This window comes from Erigeron canadensis, chromosome 3 (assembly GCF_010389155.1).
Source record: "Erigeron canadensis isolate Cc75 chromosome 3, C_canadensis_v1, whole genome shotgun sequence".
Taxonomy (NCBI): domain Eukaryota; kingdom Viridiplantae; phylum Streptophyta; class Magnoliopsida; order Asterales; family Asteraceae; genus Erigeron; species Erigeron canadensis.
In genome coordinates, this window is record NC_057763.1 from 43,505,724 (window position 1) to 43,531,553 (window position 25,830).

At 31.9% G+C, this 25,830-nt stretch overlaps 5 protein-coding genes and 1 non-coding gene across 6 annotated transcripts; 3 read left to right on the forward strand and 3 right to left on the reverse strand.

Moving 5' to 3' along the window:
* Positions 1-4,280: 4,280 nt before the first annotated feature.
* On the reverse strand, positions 4,281-4,976 carry LOC122592190 (E3 ubiquitin-protein ligase RNF126-like). The gene has a single exon (XM_043764390.1). It carries the CDS (start codon positions 4,974-4,976, stop codon positions 4,281-4,283), a length of 696 nt encoding a protein of 231 aa, XP_043620325.1.
* A 130-nt stretch (positions 4,977-5,106) lies between these two features.
* TRNAS-GCU lies at positions 5,107-5,188 on the forward strand. The gene has a single exon. It is a non-coding gene; the product is annotated as a tRNA-Ser (tRNA).
* Positions 5,189-6,250: 1,062 nt separating this feature from the next.
* On the reverse strand, positions 6,251-6,926 carry LOC122593196. Its single transcript, XM_043765569.1, has one exon. It carries the CDS (start codon positions 6,850-6,852, stop codon positions 6,421-6,423), a length of 432 nt encoding a protein of 143 aa, XP_043621504.1. The 5' UTR covers positions 6,853-6,926; the 3' UTR covers positions 6,251-6,420.
* A 7,086-nt stretch (positions 6,927-14,012) lies between these two features.
* LOC122593088 lies at positions 14,013-14,773 on the reverse strand. The gene has a single exon (XM_043765439.1). It carries the CDS (start codon positions 14,665-14,667, stop codon positions 14,236-14,238), a length of 432 nt encoding a protein of 143 aa, XP_043621374.1. The 5' UTR covers positions 14,668-14,773; the 3' UTR covers positions 14,013-14,235.
* A 2,918-nt stretch (positions 14,774-17,691) lies between these two features.
* LOC122593608 (non-specific lipid transfer protein GPI-anchored 14-like) lies at positions 17,692-18,704 on the forward strand. Its single transcript, XM_043766032.1, has 3 exons — positions 17,692-18,150; positions 18,234-18,335; positions 18,442-18,704. Exons 1-3 carry the CDS (start codon positions 17,802-17,804, stop codon positions 18,594-18,596), a joined length of 606 nt encoding a protein of 201 aa, XP_043621967.1. The 5' UTR covers positions 17,692-17,801; the 3' UTR covers positions 18,597-18,704.
* Positions 18,705-20,001: 1,297 nt separating this feature from the next.
* On the forward strand, positions 20,002-24,692 carry LOC122592528 (vacuolar protein sorting-associated protein 32 homolog 2). The gene is made up of 8 exons (XM_043764779.1): positions 20,002-20,144; positions 20,277-20,412; positions 21,224-21,323; positions 22,365-22,450; positions 22,539-22,630; positions 23,273-23,387; positions 23,911-24,108; positions 24,469-24,692. Exons 2-7 carry the CDS (start codon positions 20,341-20,343, stop codon positions 24,100-24,102), a joined length of 657 nt encoding a protein of 218 aa, XP_043620714.1. The 5' UTR covers positions 20,002-20,144; positions 20,277-20,340; the 3' UTR covers positions 24,103-24,108; positions 24,469-24,692.
* The last annotated feature ends 1,138 nt before the right edge of the window (positions 24,693-25,830 follow it).

Sequence of the window (25,830 nt, forward strand, 5' to 3'; positions counted from 1 at the left end):
CTACATTTTCGTGTTTCGCATAATATAGTAATTAAAAATAAAAACATAGTATGATACGAACTTAGGATAAATCGACGAAATGACATCTGATATAACTGTATCAAAGTTTTGAATCTAATAATTATTGGTCCAATTTGACTTGTTAAATTCTTTAGGTGGATCTTTAAAAAGTTTGATATGTCAACCAATTATAGCTCTATCTCTTATTTTTCGACTTTTAAAACATCTAAACTATCCTTAGCATTTAAATCTAATCAACTTAAACCAACCAAATTTTTTAGTTAAAACATAGTCTTGGTCAATGTCCAACAAATTCAATTTAAATAACAAATAAAACTTTAATATATATTTTTCCGTAAACATTTCGTCAAATTTATATATATCTCACTAAACAACCAACATAATTTAACCTATTCTAATTTCTAACTTAGGTCATTTAGTTATTGGTTATAAAAAAAATGTATAAACTTGGTCTATAATGGAATAAACTTTTTATTATGATTTAGAAGGCACTCAATAACTAAAGACAAGAGGTATCCTCTTATCCATTATTTATCTGTAACTTATGATTTCTTAAGGAAATTAATTCACGAATATTATTTATTTATACCTTTTAACGTGACAAATCATATTATTTTTGTAGCTATTAAATCACTTGCAACAATTATCATGATAATTAAATATCAGACACTAACAAAAAAAAAAAAAAAGCATATATCTTTGTTAAATTTTAGCAGACACTATGTTAGTGTTTTAAAAATAATAGGAACACGTATTAACAAAACACTTGGTAGAAATAGGTGCATGCTTATTGTGTGGGACTGTGGGTATATTCAGAGGTGGTATCAGGAAAAAATTTTAAAAGGGACAAACTTAAAAACTTAGAAAAAATAAATCTAAAAGGGGGCAAAATGTTAAAAACCTATAAAAAAATTTTAAAATATTATGAAAAATTTAAAAATACATGACAAAATTTAAATTTGGAAGGGCATTGGACTCATTGCCCCCCTTTAGTACCGCCCATGGGTATATTGGTTACCTATTATAATTAATTATGAAAACATTGATTGACAGGGGAAAGGGAAGACACCCACCATGAATGAATATGACAATTTTTTATGTTATGAATATAAGATAAGAAGAAGTAAAGGGATTAGAAAGGATGGGTTGGATGGTAACTTGTGGAGTGCAAAAAGCCATCCACTCTGACTTGCCTTGTTGAACTTGACAATTTAATTCATGGAATGGAATTTTCGTGTATAAACACAACAAATATGCCACGTGGAATTATGAAATAGATATTTATGATTGAAAGACTAATAGTTTCCTCCACTCCACATACGATGAACATTTAAGCAATAAGCAATTGTCGAATAGATATTTAGGCAAACAAGATAATGGACGTTATCCGATAAAAACGAAATCCTCATATGAATTAAAAAAAAAATCCTATTTTTCTAGATAAATAAATGTACACATTCATGAAACTGACGCATGTCGATAATAATAACAATCTTTTGCAGGTGTTTTAATTTTCTAAATATCCTAGTTTCCATTTTGCAAAATCAATTTCAACAATCTAATACAATTTTGGATTTAATATCAATCACATTCAGCTGTATAATAGTCGTTGGAACTTATATTACAAGATATATATTAGAGAAAATATGGCAGGCGTGGATGTTTACTTATGATAGTCTCTGCTTTTAGAATATCTGTATCGAAAAATAGTGGACATTGACCAAATGAAACTACCGAGAAGGAAAAAGCCTCTAGGAGATGATCTCTGTCTCGAAGCTCGGTAAAGTCAAAAGAAGTTTCTAATTTGACAACATGAAATGAAAGTACTTACGGCCCTTCTAAGATACGGTTAGGTATACACTAGCTTGACTCTAGGCCTCTAGCCCATTAACAACTCATTTGATTATACTCATGAATTTTAATACGAGTAATAACTAAATAAGAGTATATTCGATTAGGATATGATGTGTGCATGAGTGTGTATACACGCATTATTATAAAAGATGTTGACTTTATAGAAAACTGATAAAAGTTTTCTATTTAAAATGTCACATGAAAGTTTAACTCTCATGAAGACGAAAGGATTCATGTCATGGGACATTTTAAATAGAAAACTGATAAAATTATCAGACTTATCTATTATCCAACCACATTGTATAATTTAAGCTGTGACCAGTACAAGTATTGCATGTTTGAAGCATACATGTATTGAGTGGTATGGTAAAGGAACTTTTTTATAAAAATATCTAATAATTATCAAACTAGCAGCCAAGTTGGAACACGTGGTGTAGATAGCGACATATGAACGTAAGCTGTAAGGAAATTATATGAAATTGACCAGTTAACCACATGATTAAAATGCACTAAACAATATATTTACTACAACCTAACCTGGATAAGTGGATCCCATGGCCACGGCACGGCATCCGTTTTAAGATAGTCAAAACTCAAGACCCAACTTACCAGGTCAACCTGGACACACAAAGACGACAATAAACGGTATAAGTATAATAGTTAACCCATGTCATGGTTAGATTTTGGACTTCCATAAATAAACAAATTAACTTCAGAGTGGACGGCGCTAGTTACCTGGTATAAAATAAAGAGAATGATGTAGCAAGATCACACCTTCACGGCCTTGCATAACCATTCAGGCATTTACCAATATGCAAGAATAAACATAATCACACTAACATAAAATGTTTGCAGCATGTCATTCCACAATAAGATTTAAGCATGCCATACAGATTTTAGATTATAGGTCATCCACCTCTTGGGACCAATGGGAGAGCCACCCAAAGGTGTTGACCCAGAAGGAACAAAACTATATATTATGATATGAGCTAGGACATAGATTTTACAACTCAACTGAGCAACTGCATCACTAACCTGACTTGCTACTTGCAGTTATATATATACTAGCAAATAACAACAGCAAAATAGTTTGGACATCAGCTTATGTTATACGGTTGATAAGTGAAATAACTGAACATCCCTTGGCGACAGAAATAGCTTACGATGAGCACCCCTCCTATTCTTTCCTAATCCTAGAATGACAAAAATGCTAGAGCAAATGTGGAAAGAGCAAGCAGTCTATACAATCTACATAGTAAACAAATTCATGAAAGTTTGTATTAAATAAGTGGATATAGTGCTGCATCAACGGCCAATCTCTCATCACCAAATATGTATCACAAGCCTTTGGTAGGCATATGGCCCGATTCTCTCATCACAAGATAGAGTTAACTCCGGACCATGAGTGTACTCCAGATATCTACTATAAATACATATGGATCACAGTTTTTGACAGACTATATGTCCATCCTTATAATACAAAAGGCCAAACTAAAGAAAAACTAACTGATTTTTTCTGAACTCGACTCCTAGGTGAACGCCAGGCAATCAGAGCCATAAATATAAGTAACTGATTGGGGAAACCTGAATAAACATGAACATACTATTGTCACCAATAAGTATTGTAATACATGATACACCAAAGGTGATCAGATAAAATAAAATAAAATAAAAAAATTCAACAATAGCTCAACTTTGAGCACCAAATACCCAAAATATGCAGTGTCATCAGGGCATTGCATTTCCCAGGAATCCAAACCAGCATTGACACCAGAAAACTCTATTCCAGTCATGTAATGAAAAAAAAAAAGATAAAAGAAATGCATAGACCAAAAATATAGAATTGTCTTCTTATACTTAAATATGGCCAATTACATAACAGTCTACCCAAGAAATAGAACCTAAGATACAATATCCTAGATACAGCAATGGATGAAAATGAGCACCTTAGGTACTCCTCCTCACCTATTCCTCCAATGACAAGACAATGTTTGCCCAGGTGTAGAGAGCACAGGAATAAACCAATTCTTGTAAATATGTAACAAATACAAAATACTTCAAAATATAGTACCGCATCAAGGAATCACTCTCGCAGTGTTCCACTCAAGGCCTAAATATTCCTAAAACATGATTGCTAGTAGTGAATATGTATCACATGGTTATCTATTCTTATCCTCCACTAGACCCATATATATATGTCATAAGCTTTTTGAAGACTATACACACCAAACCAAAGAAGAAATAACAAACCAGCTAAATCTGCATAAATACTAAACTGATAATGCTAACTTCAGTATCAGCATAAGGTTGCGTAATGTTATCGGAAATGCTTATTGTATCGATAAATATAACAAACAAACAAATAGATAGTGGTAAACAAACTTAAATAACAAAATAGCTAAAATTTAAGTAGACCAAAATCCAATGTGAGCCCAAACATCCCAAGGAGCAATTCCTTCTAGCTCTCCACCAACACCACTTTCCGAATTCGGAGAACGCGGCGGCAACTCCCTTTCCCACTCTAGCTGACCATTATCATCATCATTTATAAACAACTGAAGATCATCATCAATTTCAGCCGGCTCCCTTTGGTGATAATAAGGAAAGGCAACACTAATACGACTACTAGCAACGGGCTCCAGATACATTTGATCATCAAGGTTATCAAACCCAATCCTTAACATGGTCTCATCGTCTAGACCTTCCTCATCATCACTCATAGAAAGACTTCTATTAGAATCAGATTCTCGTAACAATGTAGCGTCAACGAGGTTTTGGGGCAACTGAAAGCGACACAAGGGGCAGGAGGTGTGGTCGGAGAGCCACGGAAGGATACATTGGGAATGATAAAGGTGTGTACAAGGTAATTGTTTGGTTTGGTCGTTGGTTAAAAAGTCTTCTTTGCAGATAGCACAACAGAGGATATTGGTTTTGTCGGTGGCGAGAAATGCGGGGGTGATTGTTATTGATTTGACAGTGGATTTTGATGATGATGTAGAGTGGTGGGTGATTAGGCGTTGGAAGTGTGGGCTACTGAGTCCGTAATTGTCGTCGTTAGGGTTTGAAGAGTTGCAACGGTGAGTTGTGGCGGTGGATGCCATTCAGGTTTCTATTTGGTCAAGTTTTGTTTTTTCTTGTTTCCTTTTTAACGTCGATCTTGTTGATGGTTAATATTTGAGAGGGGTCATTTTGTGAATATGAACTCATAGGATGAACTACATATCAAATAACGACGCTTTGGCCGAGTGGTTAAGGCGTGTGCCTGCTAAGTACATGGGGTTTCCCCGCGAGAGTTCGAATCTCTCAGGCGTCGTTCTCTTTTTTGAAACAATAAGTTGCATATTGGATAATTCTTCACCGTTATTTCATAAAAGGATACGTTTCATTTTTGTTTAGTCTTACCTACTTACCTCTTACCTTTGATAACAGTTGCACCTTTTATATTATGTAAATTCACTTTCACTTTTATATATACAAAACGATTAATATATCATCTTTTATCTACTTACATTATTTATTATTTCACTTTTTAAGCTAGGAGGGGTGGCATTGGGACTAGGTAATGCTAAAAAAACCGTTGACCCACGACTGACCCGGAACCGGCCTGAACCGACCCGTCCGAATCCGAAACGGACCGAGTCACGGGTCACGCATTTGTGGTTTTCACGGGTCACACGGGTCGGGCCGGGTCGGGTGAAGACAAAAACAGAAAAAAAGTGAAAGAAATCCGTAACCCGCCCGTACCCGACCCGACCCGAACCGGCCCGGACCTTCACGGGCCAGGTCACGTGCACATCCCTAGGCATGAATGAATGAGACAATTTCAATGATTGATTTATAGTTTATGTGTGTGGGAGTGTGTTGAAGTTTATGTGATCAAAGAATTAGATGTCGTCTCACGTGGAGCACTCAAATGCCAACTTGCCTGGGGTGGGGGGACGTTCTCGGCCGCTTTCTGATGATTAGAGCGTGAGCAACCAAGGTGAGCAAGCCCACTCCTTTAGCCATAGCTCCTAAAATAAATATATATTTTTTTCATTAATATCTACATTGGTCAATATCGTTACCATTATCACCATACTGTCGCGGGAACTTCTTTAATATATGTCGTTACCATTATCACCATACTGTCGCGGGAACTTCTTTAATATATGTTAAATAATCTTGATTATTTTTGCATATGGTATTTTAACAATTTATTAATGCTCTAAAGTTTGAGGTGTCACATTATTTCCAATTGTTTGATTGTTGGATTAAAAATGGGGTAAACCAAGTTTGCGTTTTTCTAGTGTATATGTATTCGTAGTTGTGTTTGTCAAAATCCAATCATGTATTTATGTCAATTATGTGTGTGTTATTGAATAATTACATTTAGTTTATTTTAAAAGAAATAAAATTCACTTGATAAGGATCATTGCAGAAAGTCAGAAATAAGAACACATGGTTTCAACTTCCAACACGATTGAAGTACTGATCTTGACATTTTTATTCGACTCCACATAACACAAAATGTAAACCTCTTTATTATTAGATACAAAAATTATATCATGAACCGCCAGCACCAGATAACTTAGCAGCTTCCAAATCGGCAGCCTGTTTCAAGAAACTCTGATCATCATCTTCAACAGCCATCTGGATAGGCGAAGATCCCAACCCATCAGCAACAGCCAACATGATCTTCTTCATCTCGGATCTAAACTCATCTTTATCAACAGTACCATTATGATCTCCATCAAAGCTCGCAAACACCGAATCATACAGCTTAGTTAGTTCTTCAGGCGGCATGGCGATGTCCACCCCGAAGTGGGTTTCCAGCAACCGCATGGACTCGAAGGCTTTCCGCATCTCGGACCGGGATAAAACGCCGTCGTTGTTGGTGTCCAAGGATGTGAACTGTGTGTCGACGCTTGATTTGAAGTGGGGTTCGTCGTTTACGAAGGAACGGACTGTCGAACCGTCGATTATGATTACACCCATAACTGTGTGTGTTAGTGAGTGAGAAAGATTAATTGGGGATTGATATTTTGGTGAGAGACGTGTTGGATCGGATGTGTAGTGAGTTAAATAGTTGTGGCGATGTTATTCGTACATGTTTTTTGGAAAATGATTAATCAACCTATCTCATATGCCTAAAAATCAACCTAAAACTTTAAAAGTTTGACATGTGGACTCCATTGATTCTTTTTTCTAATCTTGCCTTTTGATTTTTCCACATGTCATCATCTTACTATTAGGCCTAAAGAAATTAGGTTGATTTATCATTATCCATATTTTTTAAGATAAAAATTGATTATTTTTGGGTATTTAATATTTAACGAATTTTTACAGATTCGGATAACGGTAGACACTCTTGGGCCTTGGCTGATACCATATAGAGCAACCCGGCCGACCCAATATTTATTGGTAATTTTTTTAAACTTAGCACAATGGTAAAAGCTAGTCCGTATAATAAGAGTCATAAGCCCAAACAAAATCACGAGTAAACAGAACCTATCTATACGACTATACCAATACCACCAATTAATACTTGCAAATGACAATTGACAAATATAACAATCAGAAAATATGAGTGATGATATTAATATTTCAAAGATAAATAAATCAGGAAAATGGATATGAGGTTACACATTTAAATTGAGTGAAATATTCCTTACATCCTAGTTTTTAATGCATAAAAGAATAAGGACCTAATCATTTGTTTCAAAATATTACAAAATTAATATTCGAAATATTTGTTTATTTAAGTGAACTGTTTAACAATCTTATACTCACTTTTCACTAAATAAAGCTACCATAAAACATAAATTATAAAACTATATAACAAATATATAAATATTTAGTGCATAATTACGATAAAAATATCATATTTTTTTGCTATAAAAATATAATAAAAAATTAATAATATTCATATCACTTAATCTAATTAATTTACCACACTGTATACATTTCATAACATGCCATAAAAATATCTAATACACCATTATGATAGATTTATCAAATTATATAACACCAATATCACTTTCTTAAAAATATAACCACCCTTCATATTTCATTATACTGGTCACGAATAACAATAATTTAGCTATCAAGACCTAAAGAGCCTTGAATAATGTAGCTTGAGTAAACCACTAGATTTTAGGCCCAAATACAAGCTTACAATTCTATCAATATTAGATGTTACTTTATTATGATTTAAAATTTGGTTTACAATTGATTTTTTTTAATTAGTTAAATGATGAAAACCTAAACAAAATTCTTAAGTTGATAACTACAAATTATAATAATTATAAAATATTCTATTTAGTGAGGGTTGATAACTACAATTTGTAATAAGTATTAATTAGGTATTTAATAAGGGTAACAAGTGTAAATTATTGATAAAAAAATTAAAAAAAGTGTAAATTAGTGAGATTTTTTTATAAATATTATAATATATTAATATATTTAGATAATGATTATTAAGTTTTTTTATCCTATTTTGTGACAGTCTGTGGGATAGAGACGTTGTATTGTGTTTGGGATTTGGGGATTAGAATAGGGATTTGCCAATTAAAACTTCATATAATGTTTATATTATTAAATTAGATATATTTAACAAATTAGATATTTATATTTATAATAATTTATAATTAATGTAATAGTTATCTTAAGGTAGATGGTATGTAGTAGTTATCTTATAACATAGATGGTCGACATTTATAGTTACTTATCTCTTATATTAATAAAATAAAAATTTTATGACATCATCATTTTGTTATCTTAAAATATAGTATTTCGAGGTTATGAGTATGATTGAACTATCTCATAATTCTTAAACATCAACTTAATTACATATTACAAAAAATATATTAATAAGCCCAGGTTGAACCCGGGCTAATTAACTAGTATAATATAAAGTAAGTTAAAATTTAAAATTTAAGAATTCAAAGAATGTGATTAGTTAATCTTTCAATAACTATAAAAGAGCCACCTAAATTCTTTTTAAAAAAAACCAGAACCATTGGATGAAAAGCAAAAACTAAATAGTAACCATTAGATTGCTTTGATGACTTCATATTCCTTATTTAGATTTTTACTACATTAATAAATCTTATCTTTCAATAACTATAAAAGAGCCACCTAAATTCTTTTTTAAAAAAACCACAACCATTGGATGAAAAGCAAAAACTAAATAATAACCATTAGATTGCTTTGACGACTTCATATTCCTTATTTAGATTTTTACTACATTAATAAATCTTATAATTGATTAATTAAATAATTAATCCAATCCTTTAATAACTAAAGTTGTTCCAAATTAGTACCTAACTAGGGGTGGTTTCCCGCGCGTTGCTGCGGGGTGAGGTGCTACTGCATGATCGGTTTCATGGAAAGCAGGACTCTGGTGTTGTATGGACAAGTTTGAGATTGGAACAGAACCATATACATAATTCTTACTGTATTACTTAGCGTTATGCATACAAAGTGGTTTTGCTGTTTCAAAGGAGGTCTACTATATTACAAAAAACAGTAAAACTGTAAAAGATGGTTATGTAAAGCTCAAATTCCACGATGTTTAGAAGTGGTTGTTTTTCTTGAGTCTTTATTGAGTCGTGTGGTTTACACATGTGAGACAACTGAAATACTAACAATAAAGCTGTTGTTCTTCCTTGCAAAAAAAAAATGCAAGAATGCTCTAACTCTATGATCCGCCAATCATCATGATCTTCGTGATGTCCATCTCTTGAGCTTGAGCAATCCAAACTTGTGCCTCCCTAATTTGTCTTTGTACAACATCGTTTCTTAAGCAAGTCTATGCTGAAAGAGATGACACAAGTTGTAACATCACTTCACAATTTATAAGGTAGAATTCAACCATAGGCTAACAAATTTGACCATAAGACGTTCTCATGAGCAGCCATTAAACTGCTTTGTGAATTACTTATAATTGCATAAACATAAAGTAGTTGCTCCTTCTGTTTACAGAGCGAAAACATGAAGTAAAAGCAAGCTATTTTGTTATCAGGAAGACGTCGGAACTATCATAGTCTTCATAGAACGCTAGACAAGTGTACAATAATGAGCATTCGCAGCAGTAGCAACCACAACCAATGAGAAAAGTCGTCGAGTACTTTTAGCACTTTTGGACTCAAGTCATACTTTTTGATGTTCATTCACTTTATTCTTCAAACTTTAATGCCATAATTCAGCTAGGGAAGTGAATAATAGTTGACATACTTGAAAATACCCATGCATTTCTCTAACTCGTCATATTGTCGGACCTAGGGTCAATCATTATTGCGATGATCTGCCATGAACTCGGCTGCCAAAACAGAATATTAGAGTTGTAAAACCAAGTAATAAGTATTTACGTTGGCCAAGTAATGAAGACTAATCTTTTCCATTAGATTTAACTTGGTTCAAAAACAATCTACGTGGAGCCTAACTTCTCGAAGTCAGTCCATGAAACACAAAAGTGACCGAAACCCTTACCAGCCCAGTTCTTTGTTCTTTGAGACACCGATAGAACATTAAGCATAACTCGTGAATGAGTTGGAATTTGTCGTCAAATATAACATTTTATAGCTTTACATCACCGAGTTAACCCACGATAGGTTAAACATGAAGCAGATACAACCAATGAATACCTTAAACTGGGAAACGTGTTACATGGCTTAAGGGGTCAAACCTCCCATAGGGTAATTTCATTTCTAAAAAACTAATAAATCATTGGCTTTTTTCGTTCATTACAATCCCATAATGTACCACAAACTTATGCTAAACAACATTTCCATATGAATTACGCAAAAGATAATTACCCTACATATGCGTCTGCACTAATTAACTATATAGCGTTAATAACTAATATGGATCTTCTTTCTTATGCAAAAAGAAAGGGGTAAACAGAGTATTTAGGTGAAATGGGCAAATATTATGTTCCACCAAAAGGCACCTGTTGTTAAGTTGATATTGCTAACATTACCTTCTTCTTGGAAGTCTTAAAGCTTATTACCAGTCACTTTGGCTTGCAATTTCATTCCAAAACACACGATGTTAACTACAAAACATGAATATAAACTTCACGCAATTACGCCATAAAAAATACATGGTAATGAAAAGTCAAATAAAGAGAAAAATCTTACATTGACATACGAGTACTATTTCCCCAAACTTACAATTCAACTATGAATTTCCATTTATAATCTTATTTGCTCCATTCAACGACAACAAAGTTGTGTCTTCGATGTTGAATTTGGTGATGGCTGGCAGACTGAGGATCATTGTTAAAAAAAAGGGTTTGGGACCTCGTAATAATCGGAATAAATGAGAAGATATCAGGAAAAAAATTTGATAGTGTTAAAAGATTGAGATTAAGTAATAAAGAGTAAAAAAAAAAGGTAAATTAATTGTTACCTCTTAAGAGGTTCTCGAGTATTCCTTGCAAATTATATTTTGGGAGAGATGAAGTAGTAAGTTGTTTGATGATGTATGTATAAGAAGAAAGAAGTCAGAGTCATTTGTATAACCACTTAAAATTTGACAGAAAAAAAAAAGAATTACACGTGTGATATATGGAAAGGAGACAGATGTTGATAGGTTCTAGTCAAATTAAAATACACTTATAAAGCAACCAAACTGGTTAAAACCAAGTTGGTTAAAAGTCAATGAAGTCGGCCAATTATAAAGCTAACAAAGCCAATTAAATACACTTATAAAGCAACCAAGCTCGTTAGAAGTCAATGAAGCCAACACCGTAGTAGTTAAAATTAGGATTGTTATATATATATAATGACAATCACGTTCCTTCCCCCGCTTTTTTCTCTTTTTCAAAGTTTATTAATTATTATTATATTTTTTTATTTTACAACAAATTATATTGGTTTGATTGATTTTTTAATGTTATTTTGGTTTTGCTTTCCTTGTTATGTTTTCATTTCTCAAGTTCAGATGGTTTAAATTTTTTTTTTTTTTTTTTGCAATATGTATATTTTTTTTTTTCTATTTTCTTAATTGGTTAATTTTTATTTACTCTTTTTATATTAGTTTAAACAAATGTATATTAGTTTTTGTATATGGTTTGTTATATGTTAAATTTTGTTTCAATTTACTACTTATATTTTTATGTTTGTTAAAAATACAAATTTATTTCATAATTATTTAACTTTAAATATATCTTAGGTTTTAAATTAATAAGTGTATGAATTAAGTTTAAAATTTTTATTAACATGATTTTTAAATTGAACTTTTTTATTTACCAACTCATTCAAAGAAGAGTTGGTAAAAGTCATGGTCACAAGCTCGAATCTTCTTACCGCATGTTAAATTTACAATTTTAAAAACCGACATGATACTCACCCAATATATTGGGATGAATATATTATGTCATAAAAAATCATTAATATTGAATGAGAATGACATGATATTGATGTGATACTATGCTGAGTGTTTTATTAGATTGATAAGTTTTTTTTTTTTTTTAGATTGATATTGTACCAAAGCCTTTCTATTTTATAATTTAGACAAGACAATATTATATTTCAAATATATATTGCGTCTTAAATAGATAAGTGTATGAATTTAAGTTTGTAATTTTTATTAGCATGAATTTCAAATTTACTTTTTTATTTACCAACTCCTACATATATATAAGAGTTGGTAAAAGCTATGGTCACAAGTTTGATCTTTTTACCGCATGTGAGAGTTTACAATTTGAAGTTCATAGTGATATGTGATACTATGATGGTTAGTTAATTTTTTTTTTTCTATTTAAGTTTTAAGATTGATATTGTACTAACGTAAACATTTTGTTTTATAATTTAGACAAGACATCATAAGTATTCTTCTTTTAACTTAACTTTTAATACCTTAGAAATGGAAACAGTATAGCATATGAATTGTGTCACTACAAATAATATTACAATTATCTGCAATTTTTTTTTTTATAATACATGTATTTGTGTATATCATTTTTAAGTTAGAATTAGTTATAAAAACTATGAATGATAATTTATAAACTTTGTTGCTTAATTTTTTTTCAAACTTGCAATAGATGTTTAATAATTTTTAAATTAAACTAATAATATAATAGTTTTTTTTCTTGAAAAGTTATATAATTTAACAGAAGTATAAAAATATCATAATGTAATAGCTATAAATTTGTGTGGATTGTTTTATGTTTTTATATTTGTACTTCAAAACAAAAATGATTAATATAATTATACAATTTAATTATATGTCAAATATAAGAAAAGTTAAAGAAAAACCATTAAAAAAATGAATATGATAGACCATTCTCAGCCATACCTTTTTCTGCCTTTTTTTGGTAAAAGATTACCCTTTTTTCTTCCATTTTTTCAATTCACACACACATGTGAATGTTACATAGTAACATTTTCGTAAATATTGACTATTTTATTTACTATCGCATAGGTTACTTTTGTGAAATGACGCCTATGTATTGTCGAAAATATGCACACACATTTGTAAGGTTATTACACATGCGTAGAAAATTATTATCGAAAATTAAATGTACTTGTTTACACATATGTAAGTAAATAAATAGAGTCACTATATATAAAAATGTCACTGCGTAACTTTCGGATGTGCAAATGAACGAGGGAATATTAAATAAAATATGTGACTGATAATGGTTTCCACATTTTTTCGTGATTATAGTAGTTTTTTTTAAGCTTAACCAATGTAATCGAATCAACTACATATGCAATTAAGACAACATATATTCTTATATTCACGAGTAATTTATAAGTTTCTTATAAAAAGTATAGATGTATGTAATTAAACAAAATATAAAACCTACATTTAGTTTTGTTACATTACAAATAAAAACTAAAAACGTTATTACTAAAATTGTAATTTTGTATATAAAACATTTATGATATCACATAATAAAACCGTTAAGATTATAAGATATGTTAATAAATAAGACTAATTATATATATGGAGTAGATACAATATTTTTTAAAAAAATGACAACATCACTATTTTTAACATTTTTCATCTCAACATGTCAATATTGGGATTAGTTTCCGGGAATGTAAGACACTTTGAATAAATGTCTATAGTAAGAAATAACTAAAATTATGTGTATTGTATGTAAGCAACTCGAAAAAATGTATATTGTATAATAATCTAGTAAATTATTAAAGTAATTGTGTTTTAATATAATAAATAAATGATTATAAAAGATTAAAAGTAGACATCACGTGATATGCGTCGTGGTACAGCTCAGATACATGGATTCCAGTTTGGATAACCATTGACTTTGACTCTTTTATTTGACTTTCCATAACAACAAATCTAACCCAGATCGAATACAAGTACAAACTTAATTAAAATATACTCGATCGTAACAACGTAATGTCACCATCCCCCAGCAACCTTAGCAGCTTCCAAATCGGCGGCTTGATTCAACAAGCTCTGTTCATCGTCATCTTCAATCACCATCTTAATAGGCGACGACCCCAACCGATCAGCAATCTCCAACATGATCTTCTTCATCTCCGACCTGAACTCATCTTTATCCACACTCCCACTATGATCTCTGTCAAACCTCATAAACACTGAATCGTACAGCTTGGTTAGCTCTTCAGGCGGCATGACACTTCTGTCAAACCCGAAGTGGTTTTCAAGTACACGCATGGATTCAAAGGCATTCCGCATCTCCGACAGGGATAACACGCCGTCGTCGTTGGCGTCTAGGGATGTGAACTGTGCGTCGACACTTGTTTTGAAGTGGGCTTCGTCGTGTACGAAGCAACGGACTGTTGACCCGTCGATTATTATTACACCCATTACACTAGCTAGATTACAAATTAAACTGTGTGAGTGAGTGTGTGATTGGGATGATATTATTTTGGTGAAGGAAGGACGTGTAGCGCGAATTGAATGGGTGGTGGTGTGAAGTTATTTATGCTTTTGTGGAGATAAGATTCGTTTTCTTTTTTGATCAATTAAAACGTGCATGTTATTTGGATTGGATTAATTTGTAGCTAATCTGATTTTTCTTTTCTTTCTTTTTACAACTCATAATAGAGTCTTGTTATATTTTCAAGTCCTACACTCCTACTTGATATATGAGCCAACTCTACATTAACTGATTTAAAATCTTTGGTAAATGTAAATTTGTTTTAAAATGAAAATAATCTTAGACTAAAACCTTAGCATAGCAAAATGAAAGCCTAGCTCAATTGGCAGATGCATATATGATTTTTTTTTTTACAAGCTTTGGGTTCGACTCTTAAAAGTGACAAGTATGTGGGTTTTTCCCCTGAATCACCTATAACGGCTTATGGTCTACATCTCGTACATACAGGGCTTCACCATTATACAGTGAGGTGTTCCCTGATGTCAAATACCGACTAACTGTTAAAATAAACCTTAGCATATATATAAATTTTTGGCCTCTGCTATATTGAATTTAAAAAGGCTAATTAGTTTTAAATGTACGAAGTATACCGTTTTTATTACTCTAAATGCCAACGTCTTTTTCGTATGTAGTGGTTATATCCTGACAAACGTAGCCTATTCCTAGTTTATACTGTATTGTTTAGTTTTTTTAAGGATGGAAAGGAGAAGAGAGAAAAGAAGAAAATTCTAAAATACATTTTTAAGTTTTTTTTTAAGTGTGAAAAGGGAAGGAGTAGAAAGAGTTAGAGGGGGAAGTTTAGTTGTTTTTTGTATCAAAAGTTTTTCTCTCATTTTTGTAAGGATTAGGAAAGAAAACTTCTCTTCTCTCTCCTCTCCTTTCTTTCCTTAAGTTAACTTAACAACACACACAAAATAATAAAAACAATATACTTAGATATCTTTATAATTAATTAGCCAAATTTAAAAGTATGATGTGTATAAACTAAAACCCGTTAGTTAAAAGTATATCATGAGTTCACTATTCCAATTCTTTATGGTCTTCAATATATGTTGGTATTATTTGTAATACATTATAAAGTAGTTATATTTTTTTTAGCAAAGTAGTTAATAATAAATCTTTCATTCCTATTATTTATTATTCTAAACATTTATACTTGAAATACCTATAATATTTACTTAAAATATCTACAATTTCTTTTATAAAATTAATTTACAACATCTAACAACTTCTGAAATAATTACTTAATCTATTTTACATCAATAACCTATATTATCGTCGTATAACCAGCAACCGTCACTACTACCGTCGTTACCATCCATCAACGAGTATTTTTCTAATAGTTAATAGTTATGATATATGATATGTCGACAAGTCACCCCTGTATCATTATTGGGTTTTTTTAATCGTGACCACTTTCATGCATCACTAATAGCAAAGAATGACGAAATGCTTTTGAAATATGAAGTTAATTAATCTCAAGTCTCAACCACAACGCAAAACATATATACTTGTACTTCAATCAATTTGTCCTTCTATTCTCTTTAATCCAATTAAACTTCTCTTACGATGTTTCCTTTTTTATAGTCAATGACAAGTCTACATGAACTTTAGGTGTACAATGTTTAAACTAGTATACTATACGCAACGAAGTATTATATACCAAGTATTTGAATATAGTGTATTTCTAAAGAATCAACCTTTTTTTACAAACTTTTACACTACAAGAAAAAAAAATATATCTAGGTGCTTGACATGAACCTCATACACCACCTAAGTCAGCTCTATATATTATCCAAGATATAAACAAAAGACTGAGAAATTGATTATCAATTTATGATATTGTGAACATTGCATAAAAACCTATTTAACAGATTTTGAAGCTTCCAAAACATACTATTCCAATATACTCCGTACAAACAACTTTGATGTTTATGCAAACTTGTTTCCATCTTGTTTTCCAAAACAAAATAATCTGACCCAAACTCGTTTTGATTTTATCATTTAAGAGCACCCCCAGTGGGTGGGTGAATACTATCCAATACAGTACAATATCAGCGTCACATCAGAAAAATTTCTTTCTAATACATTTTCCTCAATTCACACCCAATACCCAATACATCCAATACATACCAATATATATCTAGAACCCACCATTTTAAATAATAAATATTAAACTATGTGAGAGAAAAAAAAAATCCTCCGTATTCACCACCACAATTCTCTAAATACACTCTCCAATATTAACCCAATACATAACACTCCCAATAGTATTTATCCATATTGAAATCTAATACTACCCAATACTCCAATACTATGTACATTGGGGTGCTCTAACTAAGCATGCCAAAATAATTCCAAATGAATATAAAAGTATCTAGAAATGTCCGACCACAAAAGTTAGTGGGTTGGTTGGTGAAGTGCTTCATGTCCACTTTCATGTTGCACTTCTTTATAATGGAACTAATAATAAGCACCACTTTCCGGCCCTGCCCGGCCCTTCACCCAATTTGCCACTCTATCAAAAATGACGAATTATACTACAAGTGATATTGAAACTTTTGAAAAGCAAATTGCAATAAAAATGATTAAAACTCTTAGTATAAAAACATATAATTAAAGAATCCTTACTCTTTCAACATAGCACCTATATATGGTGAATTAATTGTATGGCTATTAAAAGAAGAGTATGAAAGAAGAAGAGTATAATTTTTGGCCTTTTGAAAATACCGGCACACTTGATAAGTGGGTTTATATATATATGTTACTTATGATATATTGATATGCTACACTCATTTGACGACATATGTCATGTGTGAGAGAATTAGCTAGGAAAGAAAGACATGTCATATTCACAATTGTATTTGTTTCCTTTTTGTGATAACACACTAGTTTATACTTATTGTCTTTGCTTTATCATCATATCATATATGTTCTATATTATACCTTTAAATACTGTCCTAGGCTTTGATGTAAAAGAAGCATTATTTAAGCTCTTTCACAACTCTATCCTAAACAGAATAATCCATTACTTATATCGCTTCTCTTTATTGTTATTCCAATGGGTTTGCATCAAAGAAATCATGTCCCATTTTCGTTTTTGTTCGTGATTTTAATCATGGTGTTCACCTCTCGTGTAACATATGGGGCGGATGACAAAGACAAGGAGGAGTGCACGGAGCAGTTGGTGGGACTAGCAACATGTTTGCCGTATGTTGGAGGCAATGCTAAATCTCCAACACCCGATTGTTGTAGTGGTTTGAAACAAGTGTTGAATACTAACAAGAAGTGCTTGTGTGTTGTGGTGAAAGATAGAAATGATCCGGATTTAGGTCTCACAATCAATGTCACTCTTGCATTAGGTCTCCCTACCGTTTGTCATGCCCCGGCCAATGTTACAAAATGTCCAGGTAATTAGTACATATACTTGCAACTAGCTTATTTCGTTTTTAACGATTGTTATAAACATATTCATATGATATATGTTATACAGAACTTCTACATTTAGCTCCTAATTCAACGGAAGCACAAGTTTTCTATCAATACGGGCGCTCTTCTAGTGCTAGTGTTCCTGCTAGCAGCCCCATTTCAAATGGTAACATTTTATATTCATATATCTATTAAACAGTTTTAACTTTTAATTATATAATTTCTCAGGATTTGAAAATATTTGTACTCTATAAAAATATCTGATTACACAGATAGTGGTAACGCGACAACTGCGGGAGGCTCAGGAACAAGTACTAAAAGACCAATTGGTAACTCGAGTGGCACTAGTCGACGCACATGGCTACAACGAGAAGTCATTCTTATGGGAGTCCTTTCGTGCATTTTCACTTCAACTTTTGTCATATAATTATCTAGTGTAGTGGTCTCACATTTGTATGTTTGTGTATTTATCGAGTGTTATATTGTTATCTAACATATGATACATCTCGGCATAATTTATCTTCTTTTGATTCAATTATTATGTTGGTCGACCTACGTAAGATTGTATTAATTATTTTTCATGTAGGTATCGCTACATCTACGACCCGTCAAGATGGATAATAATTACTGTATTCAATAACTTAGTTATTGTTACATTTAACTCTCATGTTGATGAACATTATAAACAAATATAGTGAGGGGTGTTTGTTATTGACTTTATAAAAATAAATTATGTGATTAAGAACTGCGTTTTTAAAAAGCATAAAAATTGTGTTCTTTTTATGAAAATGCAAATAATTAATTATTTTATCAAACGTGTTTTTTTTTTTTTTTGCATTATGAAAATGCAATAATTTAGATAATCAACCCGAATCATAATCACAAAAGTCTATTGTAGATGATGCTTTGGAGTCTTGGAGATAACATCATTAAGAATTGGCATGGCAAGAGATTAAGTTATCCAAACTTTCTAAAGTTTATTAAACAATACTGATTCATTACCGAAATTTCAAAATAAACTTATTTAACTTTTTTAATTCATTGAGTGCTTAATAAGTGATTTATTGATTAAGTACATGACATTGATCAATATTCACGTCAAAAAGTATCTTAGTTTTAGTCAAAATAAAATTTAGATAGGTAGTGAGTCAGATAAATTTTTTTTAAAAAAAATATTAGATCCTAGTAAAATCTAAACTAGAAGTTTGTTCCATGACATTTTATTTAGTTGTGTCATAGTAGTGGTTGGAAACTGCTAAATTGTTACTTACGAAAAGCCTAAAGGAAATTATCATTAAAATTGTTAAAACATTTTTTTCCCTTTGTTTTGAGCTTTTTGAAAATACTTTATATGTACTAACCGTTAATAAATGAATCGCAACAAAATAAATTCGGAAGGTTTTTTTTTTTTTAAATTGTCTAAATAAAAATTACGGAACACAAAGGATAACAACTTTGCTTTTGGATATAAGGGTCATAAGTTTTACATTTATGCCTTTTAAGGCCGAAGGTTATGTTTTATCTTAGATTAAACCTGAATTTTTTTTTTTTTTGAACATTAGATTAAACCTGAAAATAGTTTCTTTATACGGTCATGGTAAAAATAAAGTTATATACATCTTAAACTTCCAATGCATTGTTTGAAATATTAGAACTCAAAATTCATAAAAATGACATTTGCGTTTACTTACTAAGTTAGTAAGTTACGAGTACTTAATATTTGGTCTGCGGTTGGCCCACGGCCCGGGCTGGGTCAAATACGGAGTAATATATTTTGATCTATTTCCTGGACACTTCGTTAAATTCCGTTAAATCTATGTAATCCGGGTCGGGTCAGATAAAGTTGTTGAACCGCTAAACAAGCTTTCCTTTTCCACATCCAAATCGCTTTCCACTTAAATAAAACCAGAAATTTCCCTTCAATCGTCTTATCAAATCCATACGTAAAGGTTTATTATTTTAAGAAGATTGAAAGGTAAGCCCAACCGTTTTGCTACAATTCTTTAAATCTTAGATATATTTTGTTAGTCATCAAATATCAAATTTTGGGTCTTTGTTAAATTGAAACTATATTTATTTGATCATAACCCTTGATTTTGATTTGCAGATTGTTGGAGTTTTACATACAAGAAAATATTATATTTATTATAGAAATAATAAATTAAAGAATCATGTTTACAAGAGTTTTTGGAAAACCTAAGCAAGAAGCTAATGCTGTTACAACATTAGACAAATTAAATGAGGTAACTTTTTTTTTTATTTTTCTAATTAATTATATTGTTTTGTGATCTGGATCATGTTATTTGATTATTTTTCTGTAGTATATGTTTATATATTTTTGCTATCTTGAAATATTAGTAACTTAGGGACAATCTTGTTATACGCATAGTTTTTAAAAGTGTTTTCGGTGTCTCTATGGTTAGGGTAAATATATATTTTACATCAGTAGGTTATAAGAAGCCAATGTTATCTAGGTTGGTGACTTCCATTGCACTTGTGGGGGTGTGCGGACTGCAGTGTTGGCCTAAGTGGTTGAGCACTTGAGCTTGCGTCATTATATGTCGCGGGGAATGCATTTCCTGGTCCTTATTAATATAAAAGAAAAAGAAAAAAGATCACAAGTTTTGAAGTGATAATCAAGAATAAAGGTAAATGATTGAAATAGCGGGATGATCTTAATTTCATAAATGTCTTTGTTGTTGTTTTTGTTTATTAAGCTAGTTGTGTCCTGTACCTGGTTTCTAAAGCGTTATTTATCTTCATCTTAAGGATAAAGTAGGCCTTTTGCCGTATCTATGAAGTTTACTTGCGACCCTGCAATCACTCCCATTATTTATCTTCTTACCCATTAGATCCCGAATTACTGCTATCTTATTGCATGTATGGATTCTGATAAGACTACATATACTACTAAGTACTAATTAACTCATTTTCTGTTGTCTTTTTCTATACTTTAGCTTTATAATCAGTCTTCTTCCTTATAGGACTGGATATAGATATATGTGCCTATTTGGTGACGTTTTTAGACATGTGTCATATCTTGTTACGTTGCAGACACTTGAAATGCTGGAGAAGAAGGAAAAAGTACTTCTGAAGAAGGCTTCACAAGAGGTGGAGAAAGCCAAAGATTATACTAGAGCAAAGAACAAACGGGGTATCATCTGGAACTTCATTTGATTTTTTTCCCTTTGACTTTTTGCTTGGTAGGATTATATATGGTGGTTTTGTCCACATCGTAACAATTTGATGGTTATCGTCTTGCCTGCTGAAGCTTATCTGTTGTGAAACGTGAGGCAGTTGTCTTTTGCTGCATTATATCTATTAGAGATAGCCAAATCGGCTGCACTAGTGGGTTGGGTAATGGGAAAAGACAGGCAATTTTTTTATGGAACAAATACTTTGGTTAACCTGAAACACTTCTTGTCTTATTTTTTTTAATGCATACTTTGCATGTCATACATGTTTAATCAATTTATTTATGTCATACAGTAGTTAATATCAATCTAACTTATAGAGTTTTAGGATAAAATGATTTTGTAGGTTTTATTTGGTTGCTGTTTTTCCAGTATATGTTAGTTCAACGATGGTATATTAGCTATAGGGTATTTCTAATGTGGCAGTACTCTAGTGTGAACTTGTTGTCCAGTTGGTAACAAATAGGTCATCATTTTGCCTCTTGATTTAGACAATGCAAATTGATTAGTCATTACCGTGCCTTGGTGGTCTGGTCGTTGATTTACACCTCCTGAAAAGATTAAATAGTTGAAACCTAGCTTATACATTTGAAGTTTGGGGTTATGGCACGATTTAAAACCCGGTCATATCAATATCTTACTGGCTTTAACATATTTTTAAGTTTTCGTTTAAGTTTAATTGATTGTGTTTAATTGTTTATGAATTTTGGGGTTATAATTTTCATGTTACGTTTTATTACAACAATACCCAATCTTGTCAAAGGCAGGGTATGAGGTGTTATGTTTTATTAGCTTATCCAATCTATTCTTTTGTATCTTGAAATCATTTGTAGAACATTTTTACTTCCCACTTTCAAATGTATCAACTTATTTCGAATTTATATTTGGGTGATAAACAAACTTGCATTCAATTAAGATCACCGTTAAGTTCAAGTTGAAGTTACTCTCGTATGAAGTCTAAAGTTTTTCTTATTTTTCTTTCCATTTTGGATGTTATTTAGCGGCAATACAATGTTTAAAGAGGAAGAAGCTCTATGAACAACAAATTGAACAGCTTGGAAACTTCCAATTACGTATTCATGACCAGGTGATATTAATTAATGTTGTCTAGTTTATATGGCTTTTAAGATTTATGATGCACAACAATTGAGACTTAATTTGATCTTGAATATCAGATGATTATGCTAGAAGGTGCAAAAGCTACCACAGAGACTGTTGATGCTTTGAGAACCGGTGCAGCAGCAATGAAGGCCATGCAGAAGGCAACGTGAGTTGGATTCTCTTTTTTTCTGCTTATTTGATATTAAGCTTTAACAATTTCTCCCATATGGTCTCAAGACTTCTACATGGCGAAGTTTAAAAGCTACCCTTTGGTTGAGATTTTCAAATATTTTTAAATATGGGTCGATCTGGTTTTGTTCTAATCTCTAATGGGTCAAATGCATAAAAGCTAAAAATTTGCTTAAAACTGAAACAATTAAATGGTCTCACGAGAGACCAAGTTTCCCAAAGTGTAGTCAAATGCTCTACTCACATTATTTGGAAGTAAACCTGTCAGTACCAAAGGGCTTCTAATGTAGAGTATACCGTAATGCGAGTTTATCAACCAAGAGGTCGTGGGTTTGTATTGCGTAGCAGACACTGTGAACTATTAGCTGGTGTGTTAATCTTTGCTTTGTATAGAATAAACCTGTTAACATGTACTTGATCGTGGTAGTTACTATGATTATCTGTAACGTGGAAAGGTAATACTCCTTCACCGCTATAAAAGCCCATGCGGATTAATCCAAGTATCGTGTATTCTTATCCCATCGGCCATACAGATTTGCTTCTATGACACTGCTAAGTTTTGTCATTAAATTGGATGATGTTATTCACTTATTTGAATTTGACATGTATCATGATGCAGGAATATTGACGATGTTGACAAGACTATGGATGAAATTAATGAACAAACTGAAAATATGAAACAAATTCAGGAGGCATTGGCAACACCTATGGGTGCAGCTGCTGATTTTGACGAGGTACTGTTCCCACATGTATTGCTTAATTGTTTAAAGGGTAAAATGAAGAAAGAAATATCATTATAAATTTCAAATGATGTTATACATTCTGCCAAGACTTGAAATTTCTGAAAGTAAAATTTGCTTTAATGAAGAGACGAAAGCCGTAACTGGCTTACGGGTATAAGATTCTATTATAGGGCCAAGCGGGTGGGTTGGTCGAGTTCTAACATGTTTTTGATTAAAGATAACGAATGTAATCGATTAATTCTTAACAAATTAGTATTTGCTATTTGTGAGGGCCGTTATGATAATGAAAATCTCCACAATAATGATCCGTACTAGTATATGAATAGGGAACAATTCTAAAGATTATACGCGCTTAATTATGTCATGGGGTGCTTTTAATCTGCTCAATCTGTTTGAGCTATTTCCCCATGAGAATTGAGCTAAGCATTAAAATTTTACTTGTTTGACCGGTCGGCATGAAAATGAAGCCCGATCAACCATTTTCATTAGTAATCAAACCTTGTTTGTTTAACAGGATGAACTGGAAGCTGAACTTGAAGAGCTAGAAGGAGCTGAGTTGGAGGAACAACTTCTACAACCTGCCACGACCGCCCCTGCTGCTCCAGTGCATGTTCCAGCTGGCAGCCAACCAACACGCCCAGCTCCTCGTAAAAACACCGCTGAGGAAGATGAACTTGCTGCATTGCAAGCAGAAATGGCACTTTAAGAAAAGGTTAGTTGCCATGGGGATTTGACCTTTCATACTCTGTAGTGACTTGTCACAGGTGACAATTTTAATCCATTTGATGTATTGGTCAGTTTGGGTTTAGTTATAATCTCCAACTGGTCAAATGGGTAATGTGAAAATATAATAGCTTACAGTTACAGTTCAAAAAGTCGTCACAGTTGATATTTAGTGCATACAACCTTCTAAAACCATTTATTTGAAAAGTTAGAAAGTTAGATTATTGTTCTACAATCTTTGTTTTTTGAAGCTAATTGTTTATAAATATTATGAAACGAAGTGTTTGAGCTTAATTTGACCCATCTTTTGACCTGTACCCTAACATGTTCTTTGTGCTCCTACCTGCAGCCTAAGGATCCGGTGGCAATCAGAACTCTATATTTTGAGTTTACTGGAGATGTGCTTGTACACCATGAAAAACTGAAGAACAGTGTGTTAAAAGTTATTTCTTGTATAGTTGTCATTGTAGACTGAATAACAAGTTGGGAAGCCTGGAATTTGTAACGAAACTGCCTGAGTGTTGTATAATATTAATTGAACATCATAAATAACCATACTGCTTTTGAGGTGAATAATATTCCTTAAGCTGACCAGTTTACTCAACTGCTTGCTTTGCTAATGTAAGAACTAAGAAGCACCGAAAACATGCACATACCGACTCTAGGACTTAGCAGCAAAGAAAACACATGTACACACATACAGGGTACATGATATAAGCCATGTATACGAAATACAATAAAAAGCAGAATATAGATAATAGATGCAACATTTTATTATTGATGTTACTAGGGTTGCTCCACTTTACTGGGAATAAAAAGGAAAGAAACGTATTATGTGGCATAAACTGCTCAAATTTATATGATACCATGTTTGGTTGGACTGAACGGGATAACAAAAGAATGGAATGAAAAAAGTAATGGAATGAATGCGGTAATTGAATAAGTTATTACCATTCATTGTTATGTTTGATTGTCATATAACTATGGAATGGAATTAGCAAAAAATGACCAAAATACCCTATCGTATAAAATACCCTATAGTATAAATATTAAAGTATTAACGTAATGTTTAAGGTTATATTATATATTTTTTTATTGCATTATCAATATGAAAGTAGCTTAAATAGAAATTATAATTTGTTACATGGACAAAATTTATATCAACAAAAATAAGTCTATTAAAAAAATATTAATTAAAAAGTATACAAGTTATATCATTATATATTAAGTTAACATAACATTAATTAAATTTCAATTAAAAGAAAGGGTGCTATGTAGCAATGAACGAACGTGGGTGACTTTAAAAAAAAAAACCGTGCAATTGGTTATTTATATAGGGGCAGATTTGTCTTTTACATCCCATTCATGCATAGAATGAGCCAAAAACTAGCATTTTGGGCTGAATAAAAAAATCTATACTTAGACTAGGGTGTTGAAAATAACCAAACCCAAATAACCCGACTCAATCCGAATGGGTTTGGGTGAAATGGGTTGGGTTATTCGGTTTACGGGTCGTCATTTGGGTTAACCCGAATAACCCAAAGCTTAATCGGTTTGAGTTACGGGTGAAAATTCAATAATTTGGGTCAACCCAAATAACCCGAATAAGATGTTTTTTTCTTTTATATATACATATATAACACATCAAATTTGTTTAAAGTATATATTATTTAATATTAACGATAAAACAACTATCTTTTCATTCAAGAAT

Excerpts from the sequence above, each read along its gene's own strand:
- LOC122593608 (XM_043766032.1), top strand. The coding sequence starts at position 17,802 with ATGGGTTTGCATCAAAGAAATCATGTCCCATTTTCGTTTTTGTTCGTG. Across the intron at positions 18,151-18,233 it reads CAATGTTACAAAATGTCCAG|AACTTCTACATTTAGCTCCT; the intron begins GTAATTAGTACA and ends TATGTTATACAG. Across the intron at positions 18,336-18,441 it reads TAGCAGCCCCATTTCAAATG|ATAGTGGTAACGCGACAACT; the intron begins GTAACATTTTAT and ends CTGATTACACAG.
- LOC122593088 (XM_043765439.1), bottom strand. The coding sequence starts at position 14,667 with ATGGGTGTAATAATAATCGACGGGTCAACAGTCCGTTGCTTCGTACAC.
- LOC122593196 (XM_043765569.1), bottom strand. The coding sequence starts at position 6,852 with ATGGGTGTAATCATAATCGACGGTTCGACAGTCCGTTCCTTCGTAAAC.
- LOC122592528 (XM_043764779.1), top strand. The coding sequence starts at position 20,341 with ATGTTTACAAGAGTTTTTGGAAAACCTAAGCAAGAAGCTAATGCTGTT. Across the intron at positions 20,413-21,223 it reads CATTAGACAAATTAAATGAG|ACACTTGAAATGCTGGAGAA; the intron begins GTAACTTTTTTT and ends GTTACGTTGCAG. Across the intron at positions 21,324-22,364 it reads TAGAGCAAAGAACAAACGGG|CGGCAATACAATGTTTAAAG; the intron begins GTATCATCTGGA and ends GATGTTATTTAG.
- LOC122592190 (XM_043764390.1), bottom strand. The coding sequence starts at position 4,976 with ATGGCATCCACCGCCACAACTCACCGTTGCAACTCTTCAAACCCTAAC.